The sequence below is a fragment of the Megascapheus bottae genome, chromosome 13 (assembly GCF_031878675.1).
Source record: "Megascapheus bottae isolate mThoBot1 chromosome 13, mThoBot2.hap1, whole genome shotgun sequence".
NCBI classification, from domain to species: Eukaryota; Metazoa; Chordata; class Mammalia; order Rodentia; family Geomyidae; genus Megascapheus; species Megascapheus bottae.
This window is the reverse complement of record NC_143521.1, coordinates 21,310,653-21,338,027: the sequence shown is the minus strand read 5'-3', so window position 1 is coordinate 21,338,027 and position 27,375 is coordinate 21,310,653. Positions and strand designations below refer to the sequence as shown.

Here is a 27,375-nt window from a genome sequence, read left to right as displayed (position 1 = left end):
GAACAACATTGCCCCATTTTTAAGGCAATGGAAAGACTTAGAAAAAAACCATATTAAGTGAAGAAAGCCAGACTCAAAGGAACATAAGCTCCATGGTTTCCCTCATTTTTCATAATTTGTTTAAACCTTGGACTTTCCTAGCAGAGGTTTGCAATAGGGATACAACTAGTTACATAGGATGAGCCCTGATGAAAGGACCTCCAGGATATAAAAACAAGATTGTTGTTCTTGATGTACTATGTTATTTCTCATCTCTTGTGTTGTCCCTTGGTTACCTCTTATTGTTACAGTAACTTACCTTATTTTCAGAAATATTCTCTATATATTTATTTCTTTATTTGAAATAGGATAGGGAAGGGGGGAGGTGGTGGGTGGAGAGAAATGGGGACCAAGACATGAGAAAGGGTATCAATGTTTGTGAAGTAATGCATCTTGTATCTGGCGAATATAATGTAACCCTTCTATTAATTACAATTTTAAAAAACTAAAAAAAAAAAAGATATGTTTTTAGGGGCCTAGAGTTTAACATAGTGGTAGAGTACTTGCCTAGCATCCACGAAGACCTGGGTTTGATTACTTGGTGCCAAATACACAGAAAAAAGCCAGAAATGGTGCTGTGGCTCAAGTGGTAGAGCTCTAGCCTTGAGAAATCCCAAGGTCAGTGCCCAGGCCCTTAGTTCAAGGCTTAAGACTGACAAAATAAGAAAGAAAGAAAGAAAGAAAGAAAGAAAGAAAGAAAGAAAGAAAGAAAGAGAAAGAAAGAAAAAAAGAAAAAGAAAGAAAGAAAGAGAGAAAGAAAGAAAGGTTCTTAGCTTGGTGAGGTGGCTTTTGCCTGTAATCCTAGCTGCCCAGGGAGTTGAGATCTGAGGATCGCAGTTCAAAGCTACCCTGGGCACTAAAAACCATGAGGGTCTTATCTCCAATTAACCACTAGAAAACTGAAAGAGGTGCTGTGGCTCAAGGGCTAGGACAGTAGCCTTAAGATGAAGAGCTCAGGACAGTGTCCAGAACCATGAACAACAAAAGAAAAAAAGAAAGAAAGATAGAAAGAAAGAAAGAAAGAAAGAAAGAAAGAAAGAAAGAAAGAAAGAAAGGAAATGTTCTTTGAAGAATTGTTTTGGGGGAATTTTCACTTTTTTTTAGTTCTAACTATATTTTAATATGTAATCCTTGTCTGTTGTATGTCTAGTGAAGACATTCTCCCAATCTATGTGATTTCTATTTATCATGCTAGCTATGTCCATTGCTATGCAGAAGCTCTGTAGCTTAATGTAGTCCCATGTGTCTAAACTTTCTTTGATCTTGTGTTTCTGGGTCTTTATTAAGAATCTATAATGCTTTTCAAGTATCTGCTTTTACCTCGATGACACTGAGCAATTTGGAATCATTGTGGTGCAGGTTGATATACAAAAATCTAATTTCAGTTTCTGCAGGTGTTTAACCAATTCTGCCAGCACCATTTGTTGAAGAGGCTCTCTTTCTTCCATCCTATGTTTTTGGCTCCCTTGTTGAAGATTAAGTTGGCATATGTCTGTGCATTCATTTCTGTGTCTTCAGGTTCTATTCCATTGGTCCTGTTCTTATGTCAGTACCAAGAAGGTTTTAATTACTATGGCTTTGGAACAGAGTTTGAAGTTTGGTATTGCTTCATCTCCAGCACCATTATTTCTGCTATGCATTGTTTTTAATATTTGGGGCCCTTTATTATTCCATATGAATTTATTATTGCTTCCTCTATTTCATTAAAGAACACTGTTGGGAGTGCCCCGAGATATCAGTGTAAGCAGCTGGGTGGCAGGAGGATCTATTAATGGACTGATCAAGATGACCATCCTCCAAAAGCATCAAGATATTGTGGCTGATCCCATGGGGGAAAAGCCAGTGGGGAGCCTGCAGGGATTGATGAAGTTCTGGGCAAGAAGCTAGAGGAAAGGGGCTTTGACAAGGCGTATGTTGTCCTTGGCCAGTTTCTGGTGCTAAAGAAAGATGAAGACCTTTCTTGGGAATGGCTGAAGACACATGTGGTGCCAATTGGAAGCAGGACAGCTTTGGGGGCTTCGATACCTTCTTGTGATACTCCCTGGAGAACCTGCCTCCCCTAGGCCCTATGTTGAGTCTCCAATGTTTGCAGCTGAGTGGAGGCTCTTCCCTACCAAAGAAAAGATTGCTGTTGTCACACTCAACTCCAATGTACACCAGGATCTTTTGGGAGTTTTCTCATCATTTCAACTTTTTGGAATTATCACTCTTGCAGGCAGCACCCTTCTTTCTTCCTCTGCCACTTCCACACCTTTGCAAGTGGACTCCTGACCTTTTCCCTCCCCATCTTCCCCTCTGGTCTGTTGAATGCCATTTGGATCCTTTTTTGGCAGAAGTCACTGTCCTTGTAAAGTTTTTTAGATCAATAAGTCAGTGGCCATCAAAAAAACCCAAAAACACTGTTGGGATACTTTGGGGGTATTGCATAGCCCTCAGCAAGGTTGCCATTTTCATGATGTTAATCCTTCCAATCCAGGAGCATGGGAGATTTTTCCCTCTTCCTTAGTTCTGCTTTAATTTTCTTTTAGTTTTTTTTAAGTTTTCATTACAGAAATGCTAAAGACTTAAAAAGAGACTAAAGAAGAAATAAAAATGGCCAATAGACACATGAAGAAATGCTCAACATCTCTGGCCATAAAAGAAATACGAATCAAAGCAACTTTGAGCTTCCACCTCATCCCAGTTAGAATGACTAGTAACAAGAAATCTAATAAAAAGCAGATGCTGGTGGGGATGTGGCCAGAGCCAACACTACTACACTGCTGGTGGGAGTGTAAACTTGTTCAGCCACTCTGGAAAGCAGCATGGGAATTCCTGAAAAGACTAAATATAGAGTTCCCCTATAACTCAGTAACCTCACTTTGGGGAATTTACTGAAATTACTACAAACAAGGCCATACTAAAGCTACCAATACAGCCATGTTCACTACAGTATTATTTACCATAGCTAAGATATGGGACCAAGCCAAATGCCTCACAGTAGATGAATGAATCAAGAAAATGTGGTATATATACACAATGGAATATTATTCTTCCATTGGAAAGAATGACATTGCCCCATTCAAAAGCAAATGGAAAGAATTGAAAAAAATCATATTAAGTGAAATAAGCCAGACCCAAAGAAATATAGACTCCATGGTTTCCCTCATTTATAACAATTAGTACATGTGTAAGACAGTCCAAGCAAAGGATAACAATAGCTCAACAGCTATGTGTATGTGATGCTGAGCAAAATGAACTCCAAGATATGGAAATAAGAGATTTTCTTTTGGGGTTGTTATTTTTAATGTGAAGTTATTTCCTTTTTCCTTAATTTTTTCCCATATGGTTTATCCTTGTTGTCACTGGAGTTGATTTCCATACCCTGTGTGTGTTTTTCTGAATTAGGGAAGGGAAGAGAAAGAACAAAATGGTAAGACAAAGGACAAAGGGTAAACCAAAGAAACAGCAATACTCTGAAGACAATATGTTAGAAATAAACTTTACATCTTGGGGAGATGGGGGAGGGAAAGTGAGAGCAAAAGGTGGGAGGAGGTAACAATGTTCACCAAGAAATGTTCTCAGTACCTTATTTATGTGACTGCAACCCCTTTGCACATCACCTTGACAATAAAATTAAATTTAAAAAAGAAATGTGGAATAATTCTGAAATTATTATGTTTATGTCTGTGTCAAATGCAATAAAAATAAGTCACTTCTCATCAGTTAAAATTGTTTGAATTAAAAAATGGCTTTCCTAAAATAGGTGATTTCAACCTACACGTCATAGACTCCTAACTACGTGAAATTGCTTAATTATAAAAAAGATGCTGAGCTTACCTGCATAATCATTAGGAAATTAAAATTTTCTTGATAAGTCTGCCACTACATGAACATAGTTACTTTGATGTACCCAAGTTACATTTTAACTTCATGATCAATTTCTTTTCTTCAATTTAAACACAAGAAATTGACAGCAGTGAACACAGTTTGAAGGACACTGTGCTGATCGTCAGGATGACTGGGAAATGGATTTCAGGTCTTTTGCTACTACAACTGAGTTATTTCTTTAACTCTGGAAGCTGTGGAAGAATACTGGTGTGGCCCATGGAATATAGTCACTGGTTAAATATCAAGGTAATGCTGGATGAACTTATCTTGAGGGGTCATGAAGTAACTGTTTTGAGGCCATCATCTGCTATTTTTGTTGATAGCAAGGAATCATCCAGCATTAAATTTGAAACTTTCCCTTCAACTACCAATACTGATGAAATGGCCACTTTTTTCACAGAATTCATCAATTTGTGGACATATGAGTTGCCAAGAACAACATGTTTGGCATATTCACCAGTACTGGAGAATATATTTGCAAATTTTTCTAACGCTTGGCTATCTATTTGTAAAGAAGCAACCTCGAACAAGGAAGTTATGGCTAGGCTTCAAAAAGCAAGATTTGACATTGTGATTGCAGATGCCATTGGTCCTGGTGGAGAACTTCTGGCTGAGATATTGGAGATTCCTTTGGTGTACACTCTCCGCTTTTATCCCGGCTACACAGCCGAAAAGTATAGTGGAGGACTTTTGGTTCCTCCTTCTTATGTACCTATCATTATGTCAGGATTAAGTGGTCAGATGACATTCCTGGAGAGGGTAGAAAACATGATGTGCATGCTTTATTTTGACTTTTGGTTTGAGTTATATGATTCAAAGAAATGGAGTAACTTTTACAGTGGAGTTTTAGGTAAGTCATTGTTCATTATTATTAGGTTAAGATCCTAACTTTTGTAAGTTAAAATATTTTTCTGTTTTTTCTTTCATATTTTTTGTGTTTACTTATAGCAAGGATTGAATATAGGGACCTCCTGCTTGCTTGGCTTACCTGCTTTGTGATGGTACTTTAGTACTTGAACTATGCCTGTAGCCCAGCATTTTACTACTTGTTAGACAGGTAATTTTTAGAATATTTCTACTCATATTAGCTTCAAACTGCAGTCCTCTAGTTCTGAGAACAATGAGTAGATAGGGTTTGAGATTGAGCTAGTATTGTCCAGTTTTCTGGATCTTTCTAAAAGGTTCTCTTATTAAGAGATGCAATGTTCATCACAGACTCAATAATTATAACTTCTAATTATTCCACATTACTTTATTATTTCTTTTTCAAACATCTATTTTATAAACATAAAATTTAGTAAAGTGGGAAATATACATTGTTCTCTACTACTCTCAAATCATATTTCTGTATTTAATAAATATTAGTCATGAATAAAGTGAATATAGTAGTCTAGTAAAATTATTTCTGAAAATTTTCAAATGATATTAGTAAATATTTCTATATAATAAATACATACTTTTAAGCTTCTAATGTGAACTAAAATTAGAAGTAAGAAATTCAGTAACATTTACTAGCAGAGATCTGCAATAGAGAAAAACCTTGATACATAAGGCCATATAGTATGAAGCTAATTGAAAGGACCTCCAGGATATTGAAACAAAAGCCATATAATGAATGATTGTTGTCCTTAATGTACTATGTTATCTCTCATCTCCTTTGCTGTCCCTTGGGTATCTCATATTGTTACAGTACCTCAGTTTGTTATGTGATATATTGAATTTATTTGTATTTGGTTATTTGAAATTTGATAGGGAAGGAGGGAAAACCAAGATGGGGGGTCGGTGGGGAGGAGGGTAAAGGGTACCAAGACATGTGAAAGGGTATCAATGTGTGTGAATTAATGCACCCTCTATATGGCAAATATCATGTAACCCTTTTATTAATTACAATTAAAAAAGTTAAAAAAATAAAAGCCTAGGTATTTTAATGTCATGCATTAAAATGATGATCTCTCTCAATCAAAAAATAAATGAATAAAATAAAATATGCACCCAAAAGGGAATCAAGAATCAAGGACTAGTTTGTTAAATTGTAGAAAACTATATTGAGAAGTTCAAGGAAAACTATTCCTGCAAACATGATAGAATTATTAACTTTAGAGCTAAGATACTTCTTAAATGGATAAAGAGAAAAGGAATAGTTAATCATGTAGTTATTTAATTATTTAGTTATGTATTTATTTTTTCTAGTCCTGGGCTTGAGCTCAAGGCCTGAGCACTGCCCTTGGAATTTTTCAAGGCTAGAGCTCTACCACTGAAGACTCAGCACCATTAAAGCTTTTTTCTCTGTATGTGGTACAGAAGAATCAAACCCGGGTCTTTGTGCATGCTAGACAAGCACTCCACCACTAGGCAAAACTCCCAGCCCTCATATAATTATTTTAATGATTATTCATGACTGCTAATAAATTAAGGTACCATAGAAATAGTCTCTTATCAGTTTGCCTTTCACACACAAGTACAGACACAACACATATACCTATATAATACATTACCCCCCAAAAAATTATACATGTAAATTATATCATACATAATTTCTGATTTATCAACCAACACATTATATATCATTGAGTACAAATTATACCAATTCTTTGGGGGGGGAAGATAAATACTATATTCAAAAACCAACTCAGTCATATCCTTATCCATTATTTACTTTTTCCCCTCCTTCACTCAGGACGACCCACTACCTTAATGGAGTCAATGAGTAAAGCAGAAATCTGGCTTATTCGGTCCTACTGGGACTTGGAATTCCCTCGCCCAACTTTACCAAATGTTGAATTTGTTGGAGGACTCCACTGCAAACCTGCAAAACCCTTGCCGAAGGTAAATATATTCCTTTTGTCAATGTGATTTCAGTTCCTTTTCAATAAACATGACTGTACCACTCAATGCAAGTCTTTGCTGCAAAAGAGTGAAAGAGACATAGGCAATGGGGTAAAGAATTCTACTGAGACTGAGTTTTGAACCAACACTAGTTTCTAGTATCTGAATTTCATTCAGAAACAAAGTCAGTTTAATTAAGACCTAATTATTGAAGAAATCTTTGATTCACTCATAAAAATGATTAGGATATAAAGAAATAAGTATCAAATATGCAAGGAAACAGAGTGGCTGTTTATATACCAAACCTCACACTATGGAGTCAATTTAAAATGATAGCTTAGGTTCAATTAATAAAAATTATGTAAAAATATTTATGAAAGGAAAAATACAATAGTAAAAGAATATCTAATTGGAATCATAGAAATTTTCTCAGTCATTGATAGTAAGATGGCTTGTGAACAACACTCAGCAATCAGATGAAGAATGAGAATTGAAAAGGATATATAGAGAAAAGCAATTTGAATAGTAAGAACAATATACAAGACCTATATTTTTTGCTTAAGAGGATTCAGTTGCTAGAAAAATAATTTGGACTTCAGTGGGTAATGATTCCAATATTCTTCGTAGTACTACCTGAACCCTAATGAGCAACTAATGGAAAATTTTGTATTTTATGTGTCTAACTATTGCTTCTCTAATAATTTCTAATAATATTTTATATTTCTCTCAGTTTTATATAAATAAATTTTTTGCCAGTCCTATGTAGGTCTTGAACTCAAGACCTGGCACTTTCCCTGAGTTTCTATGCTCCCAGACAATTGCTTACCACTTGAGCCACAAATCTACTTCCAAATTTTTTGATTAATTGGGAGCTGAAAGACTCACAGAATTTTCAGCCCTAGCAAGCTTTGAACCATGATGTTCAGATCTTAGTTTTCTGAATAGGTAGGATTACAGCCAAGTTCCATCAGCACCTGGGTAGTTTGATATAACCAAATTTTTAATAAGGTTTGCTTCACTAATAATTGTGGGTATATGTTTGTGTGTGTGTGTGTTTGTGTGTGTGTGTGTGTGTGTGTGTGTGTGTGTGTACACAGCAGGAGAGAGAGAAAAGTGAAAGAAATATTTCCTTGTTTTTTTTTTTTTTCCAGCCCTGGGGCTTGAACTCAGCGCCTAAGCACTGTCCTTGAGCTTTCTCAGGCTAGAGCTCTACCACTTGAGCCACAGGAATCACTTTAGCTTTTTCTATGTATATTTTATGGAGGAATCAAATCCCGGTCTTTGTGCATGCTAGGCAAGCACTCTACCACTAGGCTGATCTCCCAGGTTGAAAAAAATATTTTCTTTACAGGACATGGAAGACTTCATCCAGAGCTCTGGGGACAATGGTGTGGTGGTGTTTTCCCTGGGGTCAATGGATGTTAACGTAACAGAAGAGATAGCCAATGAGATTGCATCGGCACTGGCACAAATTCCACAAAAGGTGAGATATAGTGCCTCCATAGCGGTCTTCACTGAATGGGTCTTAAGCTCTGTGGGTATCTGATCACTTTAGTTTCCTGGAGAAAGATGAACTGTCATAATAACTCGAATTTATTTTAGCCAGTTTAAAGACCAAGATATGCATGCCAGGTCCTCCAATATAATGAGATTTAGATTTTTAGGTTCTTCTTGTTGTTGTTGTTTTATTTTGTTTTGTTTTGTTTTTGTCAGCTGTGGGACTTGAACTCTAGCCTGGGCAGTGTCCCTGAGCTCCCTACTTCCAGGCTGGGTATTGTCTCTGCGCTCTTTACCTTTAGGCTATGGTTTTACCCTTGAGCCACAGTCCACTTACCATTGTCTAGGGATGAATTGGAGATAAGAGTCTCATGGCTTTGTAGTGCTGTACTCAGATCTCAGTCTCTCCTGAGTAGGTAGGACAACAGACATGTCTTTTGAAAATGTTGTACAAACATAATGTTGGTGCATGTGCTGGTCATAAGGCGGAGCCTTAGTATACAGTATAGGATTATAAGCCATTGATGTGATTGTGTCACAGGAAGGATCTGTCAGCAACTACATGATTGGTTCTAAGGCCCATGTGTGTGTCTTTTCAGATAAGTGTACCAATGTTGACAGTCTAGGGGAAGTTGAATTGTCAGTTTACAACCTACAGTCCTGTGGAGTCATTCATAGTATTAATAGTATCTGAGTGTTGTATACTCACTCCATAATGCTGAACATTATGTAATACAATTTCACTTAATATAATACTCAATATTCTATAGAGTATTCAGAATACTGAAGTAGAGAATACTGAGTGGTTTGATTCCATTTCTGCCAAGCATGACAATAACTTTTCACAGAATTCTCTCCAGCGACACCATTGAACATAAAGTATTTATTATGTATAGGTAATCAAAAGCACACACATAAAATCTTAAACTAAAATATCTCAAAGAATAAGAGAAAATTACCCTAATATCACTTTATAAAGGTTAATAGATAAAATTGGAAGAGATCTCATTTAGCAAATATTTTGTGTACAGCTATAAATCTTAATAATTTGATGTTATCTTACAACCACATAAAATTTCTTGAATACATCCATTTGTCATTTATTATATTATTTATCAAAGTACTGTGAAATTATGATGATATTTGAGCTTATTGAATATGAAAATAAGTACAGAAAATGTTTATATTCTTTTTCTTTAGTCCTATATTATTTCTCTTTAATTAATCACTCTTGTTCTTTTTTTTATCCATTCTATGAAAGTCATTTAACTGTGTGTTCTCTACATTTTACAAATGCCATTTTAAAATTTAAAAGTACACTGTCTTTCCCTACCAGGTTATTTGGAAATTTAATGGTAAGAAACCAGACAACTTAGGAACTAATACCCGGCTGTACAAGTGGCTCCCACAGAATGACCTCCTTGGTAAGACTCTGAAAAACAACTACTGCAAACATGAGCAGGGACCAGGAGTTTGCCCTAGTGGTAGAGTTCTTGCCTAGCAAACATGAAGATCCAGGTTCAATTCCTTGGTTCCACATACATGAAAAATCCAGAAGTGGTGCTGTGACTCAGGTGGTAGAGCTCTAGCTTTGAAAAAGCCCAAGGAGAGTGCTCAGGCCCTGTGATCAAGCCTCAAAACTGGGAAAAAAAGCCCAACCCCCAAACAGGCACAATTGTAGATGTAGGAGATGACAGTACAACAGGAAACAAATGAGGATTTATTAGTTAAAACTCAAAAATGAAACCGAACATTTTTGAATTTATAAACCCATCTTAATGAAAATAAACTTTAATACTTTGAATCTTATTATACACTGTGGTATTCTTTATAATCATTTCATTGTTTCTCAAAGTATATTTACAATTGCCAAAGAATTTTCTATAATTACCAGAAGTTAGCTCTCTGTCCCTTAATTCAGTAATATATTATCCATCCTCTTATATTAGAGCTAGTATTTCCAATGCTAGTGAAACAACCTCTCCCCTGTTTTTTATAAGTTGTGGGGCAAGGACTCTGGGCCTGGGACTGTCTCTATTCTCTTCAGCTCAAGGCTACCACTCTACCACTTCAAGCTACAGCACAGCTTTTTATTTTCTGGTGATTAATTGGAGATAAGAGTCTCATAGACTTTCATGTCTGGTCTGACTTTGAACTGTGATCCTCAGATCTGAGCCTCCTGAGTAGCTAGGATTACAGGCATGAGCCATTGGTGCCCAGCAAATAAACATCTTTTATGAATGAGTTTGTATTTTATGTGAGAAAAAATTTCATGTTTCTTAACAGTAAGTGACAATACATCCATTTTCCAGCATTTCTCCTTCCTTAGGTTAATGCACTATTTTTAACTTTATGAGAACATAAAGTAACATGGATATTTTCTTGCTTCAGGACTTTCTTTTATCCATTATGTGTATTTCTTACTTGATTAGCAGGAAATAGTATGTTCATTTTCAAATCTCAAGTCACATTAAAGTTAAGACATGTCCCATAAGATTTGTAATTACATCTCAAGTGGATTACATACTACTTGCCATGAGCTATGAAGGCTATTTCAAAGTAATTTCATTATCTCAATACACTTCCCATTTGATGTCCAAGTCTATTTTCCCCCAGTCCTAGGGCTTGAATTAAAGGCATGAGCACTGTCCTTAGGTCTTTTTACCAGTTAAGCCACAGCACCACTTTCTGCTTTGTCTATGTATGTGGTACCAAGGAATCAAAACCGGGACTTTGTGCATGCTAAGCAAACATTCTACCACTAGGCCAAACTCCTGGCCATTGTCCATGTCTTTTAATGAACACTCTTGTTGAAATTCTCCTAGGTCATCCCAAAACCAAAGCTTTCATCACTCACGGTGGAGCGAATGGTGTCTATGAGGCCATCTATCATGGGATTCCCATGGTGGGCATTCCTTTGTTTGGGGAACAACATGACAACATTGCTCACATGGTGGCCAAAGGAGCAGCTGTTCAAGTGGATATAAGAGCAGTGTCAAGAAAAGACTTGCTCAGAGCACTGGACGCAGTCATTAACAATCCTGTGTGAGTACACACTACAGTGTGTGTGTGAGAGAGTGTGTCTGTCTGTCTTTCTGATTGTCTAGACATTAAACCTTGGGAAACTAGTTAACTATTCTACCCGCTCGTTAGTATACTTATGTTTTATTAAATAGTCTTTAAAGATTATATCTTACCAGTGTGTGAACTTTTAAATTACGATCAGTTTAGAGTTGCTTAATAGTGACAGAGGTTATCAACAACCCATAATGTGTGTCACAAATCAAAATGGTCGTGTGTGTGTGTGTGTGTGTGTGTGTGTGTGTGTGTTGCAACCTTGTTATGCTATAGAGGCCAGGGTGGGTTTAAAATCATGGTCATCATCTTTCATTACTTGGAATGCTGAGAGTTCATGGATTCACTTTCATTTCCAGCCATAATAAGTCATTTTTCTTGCAAGCATGGAAAAAAATTATCAGATCCTTTAGCATTCAAAAACAGGATAAAAGTGTACTGAAAGAATCAGTAAGGATGACAACAAATGATTGGAAGGAACATGAGGAAAGCAATTAAGTAAGGACACAGGAACACTCCCTGCACAAGTGACACTAACCCATTCACATATAAGTTTCTTCTAGCTTAAGATCTCACTAGCTACTCTTTATAAAACAAATATTTGGCAAATACAATATGAAATTAAGATAGTTAACATCTTGCTATAGTGAAAAGGATGAACCATTTTGGTTTCTGTTTTCTGGTTTTCGTTTCGTTGTTGTTGCTGTTTTTGTTATTTTGCCAGTCCTGGGGCTTGAACTCAGGAGCCAAAGCATTGTCCTTGGGCTTTCTCAACGCCAGAGCCCTATGACTTGAGCCATAGCACCATTTCTGGCTTCTTCTATTTATGTGGTTCTGAGGAATCAAACCCAGGTCTTTGTGCATGCTAGACAAGCACTCTACCACTAGGCCAAACCTACTGTTGTGTTTTTTTTTGCTTTTTTTTTTTTTAGCACTGCTACACTGGCTTTTGTTGTTATTAATTTCTAAGTTCTATTATATTTAATGCTTTCTAAATGATCAATGTTAATGTTTTAATTCTATCACTAAGACTTTTGAATTTACCTTAGTAATCCTGTTATCAAAATTAGCACTATGATTATTCTGTTCAGAAAAACTATAATTAAAAAATTTAACTTGAAAAGTACAAAGTCAAATAGAGGTGTTTAACAACCAACATAAGCAAGAAAGATTTCTGATTTAAATTATTTCAGTGCATGTAAAAATTTCATTATTTCTATTATCAATTTATTCTTATTATCAGCAATGTATAGATTTCTCCCCTTTCACCAAACTGCAAAATAAAACATTGTATTGTGTAAAACATTGCCAATAGCAAAAACCTTTTAAAATCAAAGATAACTGATTTTTTTTGGAGGCTCTTGGATTTCAATTCAAAGCTTGCTGTTTAGCTCATTTTCTTCCTTAGCTGGCATTCTGCCACTGCAACTGTGATTCTCACTCTGCTTCTTGCTGTTATTTAGAAAATAAAGTCTAAAGACTTTTCTATCAGGTCTATGTTGAGCTATGATTTTCAGGACCTCAACCTCCTGGGGTAGACAAAATTACAGGCAGCCCTCCATATCTGGCTCTTCCTTTGACTTTCATACAGACAGTGGACATTTAAAGAAATATTTGGTGAGGCATATTTTCTCTTTCTTTAAAAAACAATGTTTCTTTTGTAGGCTGATTGCATATAAAAATAAACCTCACATACTCTTCATTTTAAATTTTGAGTAAATGCAATGTTGATATGGAGAAATGTGAGGGATTCTTTACTTAAATAATACATGCTATAGCTTATAGTAGCACAAACACTTCAGTAGATTGTAATGAATTTCGCGATATGATTCCTTGCAATATTATGAAAGCATACTAAGATTAGTACCCTATTTAAGATTAGGAAAAGGTAAGTGTTAGGATAACAGTGTAATATGTAGATGATTGGGCCAAGAAATTAAAGGAAAGCAGGCTGCCTATAACCCCACACACTCAAGAGGTGAGAGATCTGAGGATTGAGGTTTGAGGACACCATGGGCAGGAAAGTCCATGAAATTCTTATCTCCAATGAAAGAGGGAGAAGTTGAGGTATGGCTCAAGTGGTAGAGTTCTTCCACTGAGAAAAAAACAAACTCAAGGACAGTGACAAAGCCCTGAGTTCAAGCTCCAGGATAAGCACAAAAAAGGGCAGGCAATGAGGTTTTATTATTATATAATAATTAAAAACAAATAAAAGATCAATACATGATACTGGGGGAAAACCCTCTATACCCAGTATTACCCTATCTCTATATTATGATATAATTCTGAACTTTGAACAAGAGGTGCATTAACAATTCATTACTAAATAACTTAAGATATTGTTTTACCTTTACTATTGAACTGATTGTACTTTCTAATTTAGAGATATTTGTGTTTGGTAGGCCAGCATTCCACCACTAGGCTAGAGTCCTGTTCTCTCCTCTTCAAATTTTATGGAATCATTTTATCATTGACAGCAATCTTTCAATGTCTTTCTAGCTCATTTTCAGAAATTGTTGTCAATTTGATTTACCTTTAGCTATAAAAAGAATGCTATGTGGTTATCAGCCATTCACCACGATCAGCCTATGAAGCCCCTGGATCGAGCTGTCTTCTGGATTGAGTTTGTCATGCGCCACAAAGGAGCCAAGCACCTAAGGCCACTTGCTCACAACCTCACCTGGTACCAGTACCACTCTCTGGATGTCCTTGGGTTCCTGCTGGCCTGTGTGGCCACTGTAACTTTCCTTGTCATGAAATGTTGCTTGCTTGTTTACCAAAAGCTTTTGAAGATAGGAAACAAGGAAAAGAGAGAGTAGAGCTTTCACCACCTCAGGAAATGGACAAAATGCCTACAAAGCAAGACCACCCTAAGGATTGTGAGCACAGTCAAGCTGCAATAGATTCTCCTCCACATTTTACCCAAACCTAAGCCTTTGGAATTTTCAAACAGATCTTCCTCCTGATTAAACTGAAATAATGCACAATTCTCATTTCAGAATTCCTCAAAAAGTTTCACTTTAATGGTTTATCTATGTTAGTATTATTGAATGACTTAGAACTAATGTCTCTGCATCTTACAAAACCTATGTCCTTTCAACATTGAACTACCTCTTGATTAAGCATGAAATAATGTACAATTCTAATTTCAGAGTTCTTCGATATTCCACTTCACTAGTCTTATGTTGTTAATATAAGTGTATCAACTGGGACTTATGGAAATTTGAATCTGTTAATTTTAGATAAGCATAAAATCCAAAGTTTTACTGTGCGTTCCCAACAAGGGGATACTGTAATAAAACATAATCAAGGAGAATCACTGTATCTTTGCTCCTTCCCAAAAGAGAGAGACAGTAAGGTTAAAGAGGTAAAAACAAGACCGGGAGTTTGGCCTCATGGTAGATTGCATGCCTAGTAAGGATGGAGAACCTGGTAAGATTCCTCGGTGCACATACATAGAAAAAAGCCAGAAGTGGTGCTGTGACTCAACTGGTAGAGTTCTAGCCTTGAGAAAGCCCAAGGACAGTGCTCAGACCCTGAGCTCAAGGACCAGGACTGGCAAAAAAAAAAAACACAAAAAAAACCTAGATACACAAGGCCATAAAGTATGACTCTAAGTGAAAGGACCACCAGGATATAAAAACAAAAGCCATATAATGAGTGGTTGTTGTCCTTAGTGTATTATGTTATCTCTTTGTCTCTTTCGCTGTCTCTTGGCTGTGCCTTGGTTATCTCATATTTTTTACAGTATTTTACTGTGGGGGATGTCACATCAAGGGTAAAAGGCCTACCTCATGGTCCAGTGCTCACTTCCTGGCTTTGGAAATCCAACCTGCCTGTCTCCTGGTTGGGAGGTTTGGCTGTGGTTTGTGATGTAAAATAAGGCTACCGCAAACCCACGGATTGGCCCCTGCTGCCCTCTCTGACTGCACCTACCTCCCCCGCCCTGCCCACCTTTATGCTGATAGACTCCTGCTTCTTACTTTAGCCCTCTGGAGAGGGAGGGCTGGGTGAAGGTGGCCAGTCGGCCCTAACCTTTCTCAGTCTGGTCTTAATTGGGGCGTGTTCTCCTCGCCCTTCTTGCGGGTCAGGAGGCAAGAAGCGCTAAAAACCCTGACATTTTACCTTGTTATCTGATATACTGAATATATCAGTATTTGGATATTTGAAATCGGATAGGGAAGGGGGGAAACAATATGAGGGGTAGGAATGGGGGGAGGGAATGGGGACCAAGACGTGAAAAAGGGTTTCAATGTTTGTGAAGTAATGCACCTTCTATCTGGTGATTATAATGTAAGCTTTCTATTAATTACAATAAAAATATATGGAAAAAAATGAAAAAAAATAAAAAAGCCAGAAGTGGTGCTGAGGCTCAAATGTTAGAGCTCTTGCCTTGAGAAAGTCCAAGAACAGTGCTCAAGTCCTGAGCTCAAGCCCAGGACTGGCAAAAAAGATTAAAAGCATAATTACAGGTAAGACTTAACAAAACTGTCAGCCACATCAAAGGAAGCAAAAATGCAACTAGACTCAGGGCAATATGAATTAATGAACATGGGAATTAATGAACATGGGAATATGGAGAACAATGAGTGTGTTCTGAGGATACTCAGGGAGAGGATCTGCTGAAATTTGGTCTTAAGACATGCGCCTCGGTAAAGAAATAATGGGATAAGATCCATAAGCCCTATTGTGTGCTTGAGTCATCCTTGCCATTGGTGCTGTCTCTGTCGTCCTCTTCTTTAACAGCCTCTTCTCCGTCATCCTTGATCAACTCCAGCGGGTCTTCCCCCATCTTCATTATCATCATCATCATACTAGGTCCCCCTCCTCAGCAGAGTCATCTACCCCCCCTCAGACTCCATCTTGATAATAATCTCAATTATTTAGACCAAATCTAAGAAATATAATGACATAACTGTACACTGGATTTTCATACACTAGATTTTACCACGACTATTCCCGGTTATCAACATGGTAGACACTGTGCTTGACTCTGTAGATTTATTATCAGGGTGCAGCCATGAGTAAGTTTGGGAGAGCCTAACAGAAAAGATGAAAAACCTGAAGATATGAATGTGTTAAAACATTATGACAGAAGGGGTATGATTAATCAAGATACACTGAAACCTTTTTGTACAACTACTTAATAATACAATAAATACTCACATAAAAAAGTCATCAATGGAGGGCTGGGAGTTTGGCCTAGTGGTTAAAGTGCTTGCTTAGCGTGAATGAAAACGCGGGTTCGATTCCTTGGTACCACATACATAGAAAAAAGCTGGAAGTGGTGCTCAGGCCCTGAGCTCAAGCCCAGTACTGGCCAAAAAAAAAAAAAAAAAAAAAAAAAAAAACAAGCTACAAGAGTATCTAAACTTAAAAAAAAAAAAGTCATCAATGGAAACCTACCTATAATTCAGTGGTACCACACTTGGACATTTGTCCAAAAGATTGTAAGTCAGAAAATGGTGATCTCCAGTTCTAACCATTTTTTCTGGCAAATAGCATGACATTATTATTGCTGTAAAATGCTCTCATATACACATGTAGATCTATATATACTCATTTTTTATAGGTATAAATGTGGGGGATGTCTATTTTCCTCAACCATTGAAAAGTCAAAGGGCATCTAATCTAATTTCATAACTTGGCTACTAGCAAATAATGCTGCAATAAACATCTGAACATGCAATTATATTACTTTAGAGATATGACTAAGAGTGATATTACTGCCTCAATAAGTATATCATGTTTCCTTTTTGCCTTATAACCTGGTTAGTATCTTTTGTGTTCCTTTTTAAGAGTTCCTTTTTGAATTACTATTTCTTAATACTGTGAGGCCTTTTATTGTGATATTCCCATATATACATATTGCACACTTTGAACATGTTTTTATTTTCCATTTTATTCTCATTCCTCTTCTCTCTCTTCTTCCTTCACAAATAACATTTGGTTCCTTTTATCATGACACCATCCTTGCTATGTTTGTGTGTGTGTGTGTGTGTGTGTGTGTGTGTGTGTGGTGGTGGGGCGTTAAGTCCTTTTATCCTCTTTGCCTCACAGTAGCCCTTTGTTTCTCTCTTCCTCCTTTTACTAATCCTCTCCTAAAAAGTCCTGTGTTTATATTCATATACCCTGTTCACCAATTACTATCATCATCAACATGAGTTGAGATGTCCACGCCACAAATGAAAAAGATAGTGCTGTTTAGGCATTTTGATTTTGGTTCATAGCAGCCAAACTGATGATTTTAAGTTTCATTTATTCTCCTGAAAATGTTATAGTTTAATTTTTCTTTATGGTAGAGTAATATGTCTTTGTATATCTCATGTTAATATGTAATTTTATATACAATAATTTGAGGAAGGAATTAGAAGTAGATTAGAATTTGTTTTAAGTAGTATATAGAGAGAGTTTCACTATTAGCTCAGAAAAATATACCTGCAAAGTTCACTTCTGCTGAAGAGCACTAAGATATTATTTTTATATATTGCACTTTCACTTGCATTCAATTCTTTTTTTTTTTTTTTTTTGCTAGTCCTGGGCTTGAGCTCAGGGCCTGAGCACTGTCCTTGGACTTTCTCAAGGCTAGAGCTCTACCACTTGAGCCTCAGCACCACTTTCGGCTTTTTTTTTTTGTATGTATGTGGTAACAAGGAATCGAACCCGGGTCTTCGTGCATGCTAGGCAAGCATTTAACCACGAGGCCAAACTCCAGGCCCTGCATTCAGTTCTTTTAAAATTAGATTGATTCAATTTTTAAATTTCTATGAAATGTAGACAGCATGACCTATTTTTCCTGAATATTATTTTTATAGTCTGTTTTATTTATAGTAACTCTTTTTTATGGTTCTATGAACTAAACTGAATCTCAAATTTGCTAGCAAGTGCTCTAATACTTGAGCTTATCAATTTTGCCTTTACTAGCCTCAAACTACTGCCATAATGTCCCCATTTTCCAAGGATATGAGATTACCAATGCTCAACACAATGCCAATCAGAGTCCATATGTATTTATGTATATGTGTATGTATATATGTGTCTGTATATATGCATATTTATGTATTCATGTATTTATGAATGCATGTATATATGTATGAATGTCAAGGGGCTTGAACACTGTCCCTTACTGCTTTTTCTCAGGCTAGTGATCTATCACTTTGAGTCAGAGATCCACTTTCATTTTTCTGGTGCTCATTGGGAGATAGGAGTCTTCTGTAATTCCTTTCTGGACTAGCTTTGAATAATGATCCTCAGATTTCAAATCTCTTATGTAGCTAGGATTACAGGCATGAGCCACTATGGCCTGGGATGGTATCTAATTTTCCTTATATTCATGATAAGGTGCTATAAAATATGTCAATATGCATGTCTCACCCACTATGTACAATGCAAACTCTCTAACCATTCTACACTAAGCAGGACATTTTCAGTAATTTTCTACTTCGTTTGTACTTGCCTATATTCACATAGATCTGTAGCCCTCTTTAATTCCCTCTTCTTTATTTGCTCTCACTCACTCTTCATGTTTATGAAAATCTTAGTTGGTTTTGACTGTGCAGAAATCAACTTCAGTTTTTGTCAACAGTTTTCCATATTTCAGTAGTCTGAATAAAATCTGTTATCTTTTTTCAGCTTTCCCCTCTCTTTTTCTGTGGACAGATATACAAGGAGTTTATTTCATTATGTTTTATTAAAATATTCCTTTTCTGAAAATGCACAATAAAGCATTGGACTTCATGCTTCTCTCAGAGTAACAGGATCAAATTTTCACAGGTCCCTGCTGATTCAATTATAGTGATTACATAGACTAGTGATGTGGAACTTTTGAGGAATTCTGAAATGAGAATTGTACATTACTTCATGTTTAATCAGGAGGAAGCTCTATTTGAGAATTCCAAATGCTTAGGTATGGGTAGATACATAAGGCCATATAGTATGATGCTAAATGAAAGGACCTCCAGGATATAGAAACAAAAGCCATATAATGAGTGATTGTTGTCCCTAATGTACTGTTACCTCTCACCTCTTTTGCTGTCCCTTGGCTATCTCATATTGTTATAGTATTTTATCTTGTTATCTGATATATTGGATATATGCATATTTGGTTATTTGAAATCGGATAGGGAAGGGAGGAAAACAAGATGAGGGGTGGGGGTGGGGGAGAGGGAAATGGGGACCAAGACATGAGAAAGGGTATCAATGTATGTGAAGTAATGTGCCTTATATCTGGCGAATATAATGTAACCCTTCTATTAATTACAATAAAATATATGGCAAAAAATGTGGAGGAGAATCTATTGCAGCTTGACTGTGCTCACAATCCTTAGGGTGGTGTTGCTTTGTAGACTTTTTGTCCATTTCTTGAGGTACTGAAAGCTCTACTCTCTCTTTTTCTTGTTTCCCATCTTAAAAAGCTTTTGGTAAACAAGCAAACCACACTTCATGACAAGGAAAGTTACAGGCCAGCAGGAACCCAAGGACATCCAGAGAGTGGTACTGGTACCAGGTGAGATTGTGAGCAAGTGGCCTCAGGTGCTTGGCTCCTTTGTGGCGCATGACAAACTTGATCAAGAAGACAGCTCGATCCAAAGGCTTCATAGGCTGACCATGGTGAAGGGCTGATAACCACATAGCATTCTTTATAGTTAAAGGTAAATCAGGGTAAAGTCAATTTATGGAATGAATAAAGGAGAGAGAGATTGAATTTTGTGTAGATGATAGGAATGACTCTATAAAATTTGAGAGAAAAGGAAATGTTTTTTTCTGCTATATATCTGGGCATGTTAGTATTAAAGGCGGAGCATCTGGATGGCTCTGCATTTAACCATATAAAAATCCTGTTAAACAGAAGAGTTTGTGGAGTAGAAAGTAGAATCAGACCAGAACTACATGGCTCATGCCTGTAATACCACCTCCTCTGGAGGTGCTTTCTCTTTCCCCTTCTCTTCTCCCCCCCACCACTGTCTGTCACATAACTTTATTGTCAGGGTTATGTAAAGAGGGGTTACAGTTACACTTATAACATAGTGAGCGTATTAGTTTTAAAATATTGTTACCCCTTCACATGCTTTTCTCCACTTTCCTTCCTCTATCCCTGAAGACTCTTATCTCCAATTAAACACCAGAAAATCCAATGTGGTACTGTGGCTCAAAGTGGTAGAGCACTAGTCTTGAGCTGAATTGCTTAGGGACAGTGCCTGGGCCCAGAGTTCAAATGCCATGATGGACAAAAAAGATTCAGTGAAATTTCAAAGACAAAATGAAAGCTTAAATTATCCACTAAGCCATTATTAATTCACCTGCTGTTTAAAGTTCAAAATTGTATTATAATTTGGAGGCACAAAGAATATTCAACAATGGTTGTTCTCATGGGATTTGTATTTATCTTTTATCACTGGTTACTTATTAATTATCATATAACTAGAAATGTTACTTGCCCCCTTTTTTTCTTTTCTGTGATGGTATAGGACTTGAACTCAGGGCCTTGACACTATTTTGAAGCTTTGTTTGCTTAAGGGAAAAATTCTATCTCTTGAGCCAAAGCTCCAAGAAACCAAAAAAAGGAACAAAACCAGAAACAAAGAAGCTAGAAACTGAAATGATGGACACTTTCAAGAAGCTCACAAGTGTAAAATTTCAAGAATGTTGTATTCTTGAAACACAGTGAATTTTTATTTTGTGAATGGTAATTAGTGAAATGTTAGGTTGAAAGGAAATCATACCACAAATTGCTCAGTTTATTTGTGGAAGGAATGATCATAACCCCCTAATTTCTTGTTCTCCTCATCTTCCTTACAATCATCTGTTGTTTTCCTCAATGATTTCTTTCAGTGCACTTTTGCCTTGGTTTAGAATTTTGCACTATTCTCAATGTACTGATTGTTCTATTCCACTGAAATCATCGGGCAGGGATGTGAAATAACTGATTATGGATAGAAATGAAGTGGATTTGTGAAATCTCAGCATTCCAAATGCTGAGAGTTGATCATCATGAGTTTGAGGCCATCCGGCAGATATAGCATGACAGGGTTGAAACACTCTCTCTCTCCTCTCTCTCTCTCTCTCTCTCTCTCTCTCTCTCTCTCTCTCTCTCTCTCTATCATATTGGGACATGTGAAATATATGATGAGATCTTGATAAAGTCTTCCAGAATTACTCAAGTGAATGCTGAGGGTAACTTTCAGGGTCAGATTTATGTGAACAATTATCTATAAATACTACTTTGTAAAACAACAGTCAGACTAACATGTAGCTAGACTAGAGTAGTTACCTTTCATGAACAATTCTCTGGGTTTAATGTCTAATGAAACAGACAGACACATGCACACATACCCACACACAGTCATACACTCACTCTCTCTCTCTCTCTCTCTCTCTCTCTCTCTCTCTCTCTCTCTCTCTCTCTCTCACACACACACACACACACACACACACAGATACACATGTACTGGAGCGTGTACTCACACAGGGATGTTAATGACTCCATCCAGTGCTCTGAGCAAGCCTTTTCTTGACATTGCTCTTATATCCACTTGAACAGCTGCTCCTTTGGCTACCATGTGAGCAACGTTGTCATGCTATTCCCCAAACAAAGGAATGCCCATCATGGGAATCCCATGATGGATGGCCTCATAGACACCATTCGCTCCACCGTGAGTGATGAAAGCTTTGGTTTGGGGATGACCTTGGTAAATTTCAACAAGAGTGTTCATTAAAAGACCTGGACATAAAATGAGAACTGTATGACACAGTTACTGACTGGAACAGTGTTCTCCAAATAACAATATTGAACCAATGAAACTGCATTGAAATGGCTTTCATGGCTCACCGCAATAGGACCTACTCCACTTGCAAAGTAAGCACAAGTCTTATGGGACATGCTTTACATTTTGGGTGACTTGAGGTTTGAGAATGAATATACCATTTCCTGCTGAACAGAGAGGAAAAACACATAATGGATAACAGAGAGCAAATTGTCAAGAAGAAAATATTCATGGTATATTATGTTCTCATAAACTTGAAATTGTTGCATTAACCTAATGAGAGAGACATGCTTTAAACAATGTATTAACACTACATCTTAAGAAACATGATGTTATTTTTTCTGCATAAAATGAAGTTTCACTCATAATAAAATATAGGGGCTTGTTTCAGTAGCATTGAAAATACTTGCTGTCATTTAGGCTAGATATGTCAGAGGTAAATGTACTGTGAGAAAAGGTAAACTGATTATTATACAGTATATGATGAACTATCACAAAATTGTAATTTTAAAGCTTATTTAATTAGGATGTAATTATAAATATAAGGTTTTGGCTTTCATTAAAAACTCCATCAGTTTGTTTCTTTCAATAGTTATTTTTCAGTCTTACCCAGGAAGTTATTCTGGGGGAGCCACTTGTACAGCTGAGTATTAGCTGCTAAGGTGTTTGGTTTCTTGACATTAAATCTCCAACGAATCTGGTAGGGAAAGACAATGTACTCTTAAAGTTTAAAATTTGGAGAACACACTGTTAAATAAATTTCATAGAAAGGATAAAGAGAACAGGTGCAGTTAAATAATGAGGAGTATTGTAAGACATTTTCTGTACTTATTTTCATATTTAATAAGATGGAGTAGCAGTACATTTTTACAGTAATTAGACAAATGATGAAATGGGTGAAAAATGCATGCAATAACTTTTTATTTAGTCATAGGCATAGATCTCACATACAAAAGAACTTACAATGATTAAGAGTTACAGCTTTACACATAAATATTTACCAACTGGCTATACACTTCCATTTGTATCTATTAACCCTTGTAAAGTGTTATTATGGAAATATTCGATTATGCTATGAGAAGTAACTTTAGTTTAACATTTTTTATTTGCTTCTCAACTAGGTCTTTATGACATATATTTTATGTTCTCAGTTCTCTCTGGAGAGAAGTTCTGTGAAAAGGTACTGTTATATTTGACCAGAAATGGAATCAATCAGTATTCTGTACTTCAGAATACTGACTACTTGGCTAGGATGTATCTCAGTAGCAAGGCATTGGCCTAGCAAGTGCAACGTTCTGGGTTCGATCCTCAGTACCAAACGAGACAAAAACATACAGTTAAAAAAACAAACAGATGGGGCCGGGAGTTTGGCCTAGCGGTTAAAGTGCTTGCCTAGCATGCATGAAGACCCGGGTTTGATTCCTCGGTACCACATACATAGAAAAAAGCCGGAAGTGATGCTGAGGCTCAAGTGGTAGAGCTCTAGCCTTGAGAAAGTCCAAGGCCAGTGCTCAGGCCCTGAGCTCAAGCCCAGGACTGGCAAAAAAAAACAAAAACAAAAACAAAAACAAAACAAAACAGAATACTGAGTATTACATTAAGTTATATTTTGTTACATAATATTCAACATTATGCAGAGAGTACACCATACTAACATACTACTCTTCATGTTATGAGTGGTTCCACTTAACCTGGTATAGACACAGTAACAATTCACATTCTTGTACTGTGTGTTATGGCTGCACCTACTGCCTCATAACCAGCATGTGGACAAACGTTATGCTTATACAAGCTTTTCTATGACAAATTCCTCAAATCAATGTAACCAACTCTTTCTGAGAAATAATTGATTCTTTTGAATGAATTTATCCCATATTTATGATACTGACGTCTAACTACCCTATCATTAATGGGAAAATCATTAATTGTAAGAAACAGAGCTAGCATGTAGTTTATAAGTCATATGGCTGCTGAAAAGAATCCAAATTTTAATGATGCTACTTTTATTTTTCAGATTAGTATGCCTACGTGCACATGAACTATACAGATCTGGTGTCAGATATGAGCAAGGCCCAGTCCAATAGGGCAGGTTAGTTTTGTTTACTTTCTCTTAATGAAGAAGCCTGAATATATCCCTGGAAAGAACAGTGAACTTTAATTTTCCTTTCTCTGAATAATCCTCTCAAGTGTACACCAAATGTGTCAAATTCAAAATTAGGGGAAAGGATTGCACGGGAAATCTAAACTATATAATGTAATTATTTGACTTCATTTATTAAGTGACTTTAGTTCCTTTCAGAAACATGTTTAGTGTATTATAAGGCTTAAGATTTTTTCAAGGACCAGATGAAATTTAATGATTTCTGTGACATCTTTCTAGCAATATTATGACATTAACAAAATTTCACTTTGTGGCTGTGTTTCTTTCTGGTGATAAAGTTCATTTTGTAGTTATCGTCAATTTAAAACAATCAAAATTCCACACTATTGGAAGATCTGCCAGGCATATCTTTGTCTTTAAACTGGCTGAGATAAATTAGAGTTTTGTGACAGTGTAATTTTCACCAGGAAACTATTGTAATCTGATACCTACAGGTTGATTTCAGGAAGATTACTATTGAGGCACCTTTTGTGGATTCTGTGCCAGTGCTGATGCAATCTCATTGGCTGTCTCTTCTGCTGTGTTATCAACCATTGACCCCAGGGAAAACACCACCACACCATTGTCCCCAGAGCTCTGCACAAAGTCTTCCATTTCCTGTGAAGAAAAAAAATACACACATGCACATACATACAGAACTAGCAGTGAAGCAAACAGTTTTGATGTATCAAACTACTCAAACGTGGGTAGCTTTTGCCTATAATCTAGCTACTCAGGAAAATAAGATCTGAGTATCACGGTTTAAAGCCTGCTTGTGCAGGGGTGAAACTCAGCTCCAGTTAACCACCAAAAACCAAACAATCCAAAATCAAAAAACAACAACAAGAAAACAAACCTGGAAGCAGAACTATGGCTAAAGTGGTAGAGCACTAGACTTGAGTACTAAAGCTGAGGGACAATGCCCGGGTCTTGAGTTTAAGTCCTACTTACGCCTGGAATGAAAATAAAACTAAGGAGAGAAAATTAAATATCATCAGAAAAGAATTGAGGAGTGTAACATAAACACAGTAACATACATCAAATACAATTTTCCATTAGCCTCTAGAAAGGGCACAGGTAGGGTTATGAAGTATATTGGTATCATTGCACAATAAATTGTCCAAATATTTCTATCTGGACTCTAAATTATTTCTTGAGCAAATTTACATGATAAGGAAAACTATTGTACATTGTTGCCACTGTTCTAATTTGCTTTTCTTCATATTTCTTTTTCAATTTTCATTCCTCAAATGATTTCTGAGCATTGTTCATATTACTGTTTGTAATATTGATGACTGAGAAACTTCCTGATTCCCACCTCTGTTCTTTTAGTATTATGTCTTATGCTTTCACAGAATTTTGACTAGTTGATTCTAAACTATCCTTTGAAATGGAGTCTAAAGTGTGAGGGTTGCAGTAGAAACAGACATTCTGTTTACATGCAAATCTAACACTTATTTCTTCATATGATAATCACTTGTTATTTTTAAGAGTGAATCAAGGATTCCTTCTAGTTGCTAATACATAAGTCTTATTTAAACTGACTTTGTTTTAAATGACTCTTAGGAGTCTGAAATGCAGAAACTTGAGATAAAAAGTTCAAAACTCAGCTTCAGTTGTTAGAATGCTTTATCCCACTTCTTGTTTCTGTTTCACTGTAGGCAAAGACTTGGAGTGAGTGGCACAGAGCCATATTTATTGAAAAGGAAATCATGTAACAGACAGTAGGAATATATTTACCTTGGGCAAAGGTTTTTCAGGTTTGCAGTGGAGTCCTCCAACAAATTCAACATTTGGTCAAGTTGGGCGAGGGAATTCCAAGTCACAGTAGGACCGAATAAGCCAGATTTCTGCTTTACTCATTGTCTCCATTAAGGTAGTGGGTCGTCCTGAGTGGAAAAGTGGAAAAAGTAAATAGTTAGAAAGAACATGGCAGAGGTGTTTGTGACTACCATATTTATTTTTCCCCCAAGGATTGGGGGAATAATTTGTACTCAATGATATATAACTTGTTGGTAAAACAAATATATTTATGTATGATATAATTTAGATGCCTAATTTAGTTTTTGGTTAAGTATGGCACAGGTGTGTGTATTTGAGAAAGGCACACTCAGAAGCAACTATTTTTATGGTACTTCCATTTATGAAGTCATATTTAATCATTATGTGTTCCTTTTCTCTTTATCAATTAGATAAATATTTCTAACTGAACTCAATAATTCTAGCATATTGACAATAGTTCTCAAACTGGTTTTCTATAGTGTAACATACTGTTCATTGACTCTTCTTCCTCTTCCTCTTCTTCCTCTTCCTCTTCTTCCTCTTCCTCTTCTTCTTCTTCTTCTTCTTCTTCTTCTTCTTCTTCTTCTTCTTCTTCTTCTTCTTCTTCTTCTTCATCTTCTTCTTCTTTTTGTGGGTCATGGAACTTCAGCTCTAGGCCTGGGCGCTGTCCCTGAGCCCTTTAGCTCAAGGCTACCATACTACCCCTGAGCCATAGCGCCACTACCCGTTTTTCTAAGGGTTACTTCGATATAAGAGTCTCATGTTCTTTAGTGCCCAGGCTGGCTTTGAACCACAGTCCTCAGATCTCTGTCACCTGAGTAGTTAGTATTACAGCTGTGAGCCTCGACACCTGGTTGTTTGTTGATTTTTAATTTCCATGTAAATGTATGTTTAATGACTGTGGCTGAATTTCTTACTTCTACTTGATTCACAATATGACCTTGAAAATGTTTATTTATTATATAGAGACACTAGCAAATATCACTTGGACGTATTTCAGAAATAATTTGAATAGATAATTGTATTTATCATGAGTACATGGATAATATTTTATTAAATGCAGAAATATGAAGTAAGATTCTGGGAAGATGGTGACGATCCAGGTTGTCATTCTGAGCTCTTACCAATTACCAGTTTTAGCACTGTAGTGGAAAGTCTATAGCTAAAGAATCATTGTAAGTAAGCTGTAGTAGCACAGAGATCTATCTCAGTTGGAGAAGAAAAAGACAGGCAGCCAGCTTGAGAAGACAGTTTTGAGCCCACACTGGTGGCAGTAGTGGCAGTGGTGGCAGCAGCTGCTCCCCAGAGGAGCAGTGACATCTTGGCTACTGGCAAGAGAACCCTGCCAGACCAACTAGGAGATAATTGGAGCCTGAGAAGTGA

General features: G+C 36.6%; 1 protein-coding gene and 1 pseudogene across 2 annotated transcripts; one reads left to right on the top strand and one right to left on the bottom strand.

Moving 5' to 3' along the window:
* The first annotated feature begins 3,988 nt into the window (after window positions 1–3,988).
* On the top strand, window positions 3,989–14,623 carry LOC150055665 (UDP-glucuronosyltransferase 2B17-like). Of its 2 annotated transcripts, none has more exons than XM_090343475.1 (6): window positions 3,989–4,759; window positions 6,587–6,735; window positions 8,087–8,218; window positions 9,569–9,656; window positions 11,058–11,277; window positions 13,847–14,623. In XM_090343475.1, the coding sequence occupies exons 1-6, from the start codon at window positions 4,036–4,038 to the stop codon at window positions 14,124–14,126; spliced, it is 1,593 nt and encodes a 530-aa protein (XP_090199601.1). In that variant the 5' UTR covers window positions 3,989–4,035; the 3' UTR covers window positions 14,127–14,623. The 2 variants fall into 2 exon arrangements, with proteins under 2 accessions (XP_090199601.1, XP_090199602.1); XM_090343476.1 differs by having other exon boundaries at window positions 4,065–4,155.
* A 4,977-nt stretch (window positions 14,624–19,600) lies between these two features.
* Window positions 19,601–27,312, bottom strand: LOC150055664 (UDP-glucuronosyltransferase 2B17-like; annotated as a pseudogene).
* Window positions 27,313–27,375: the final 63 nt, after the last annotated feature.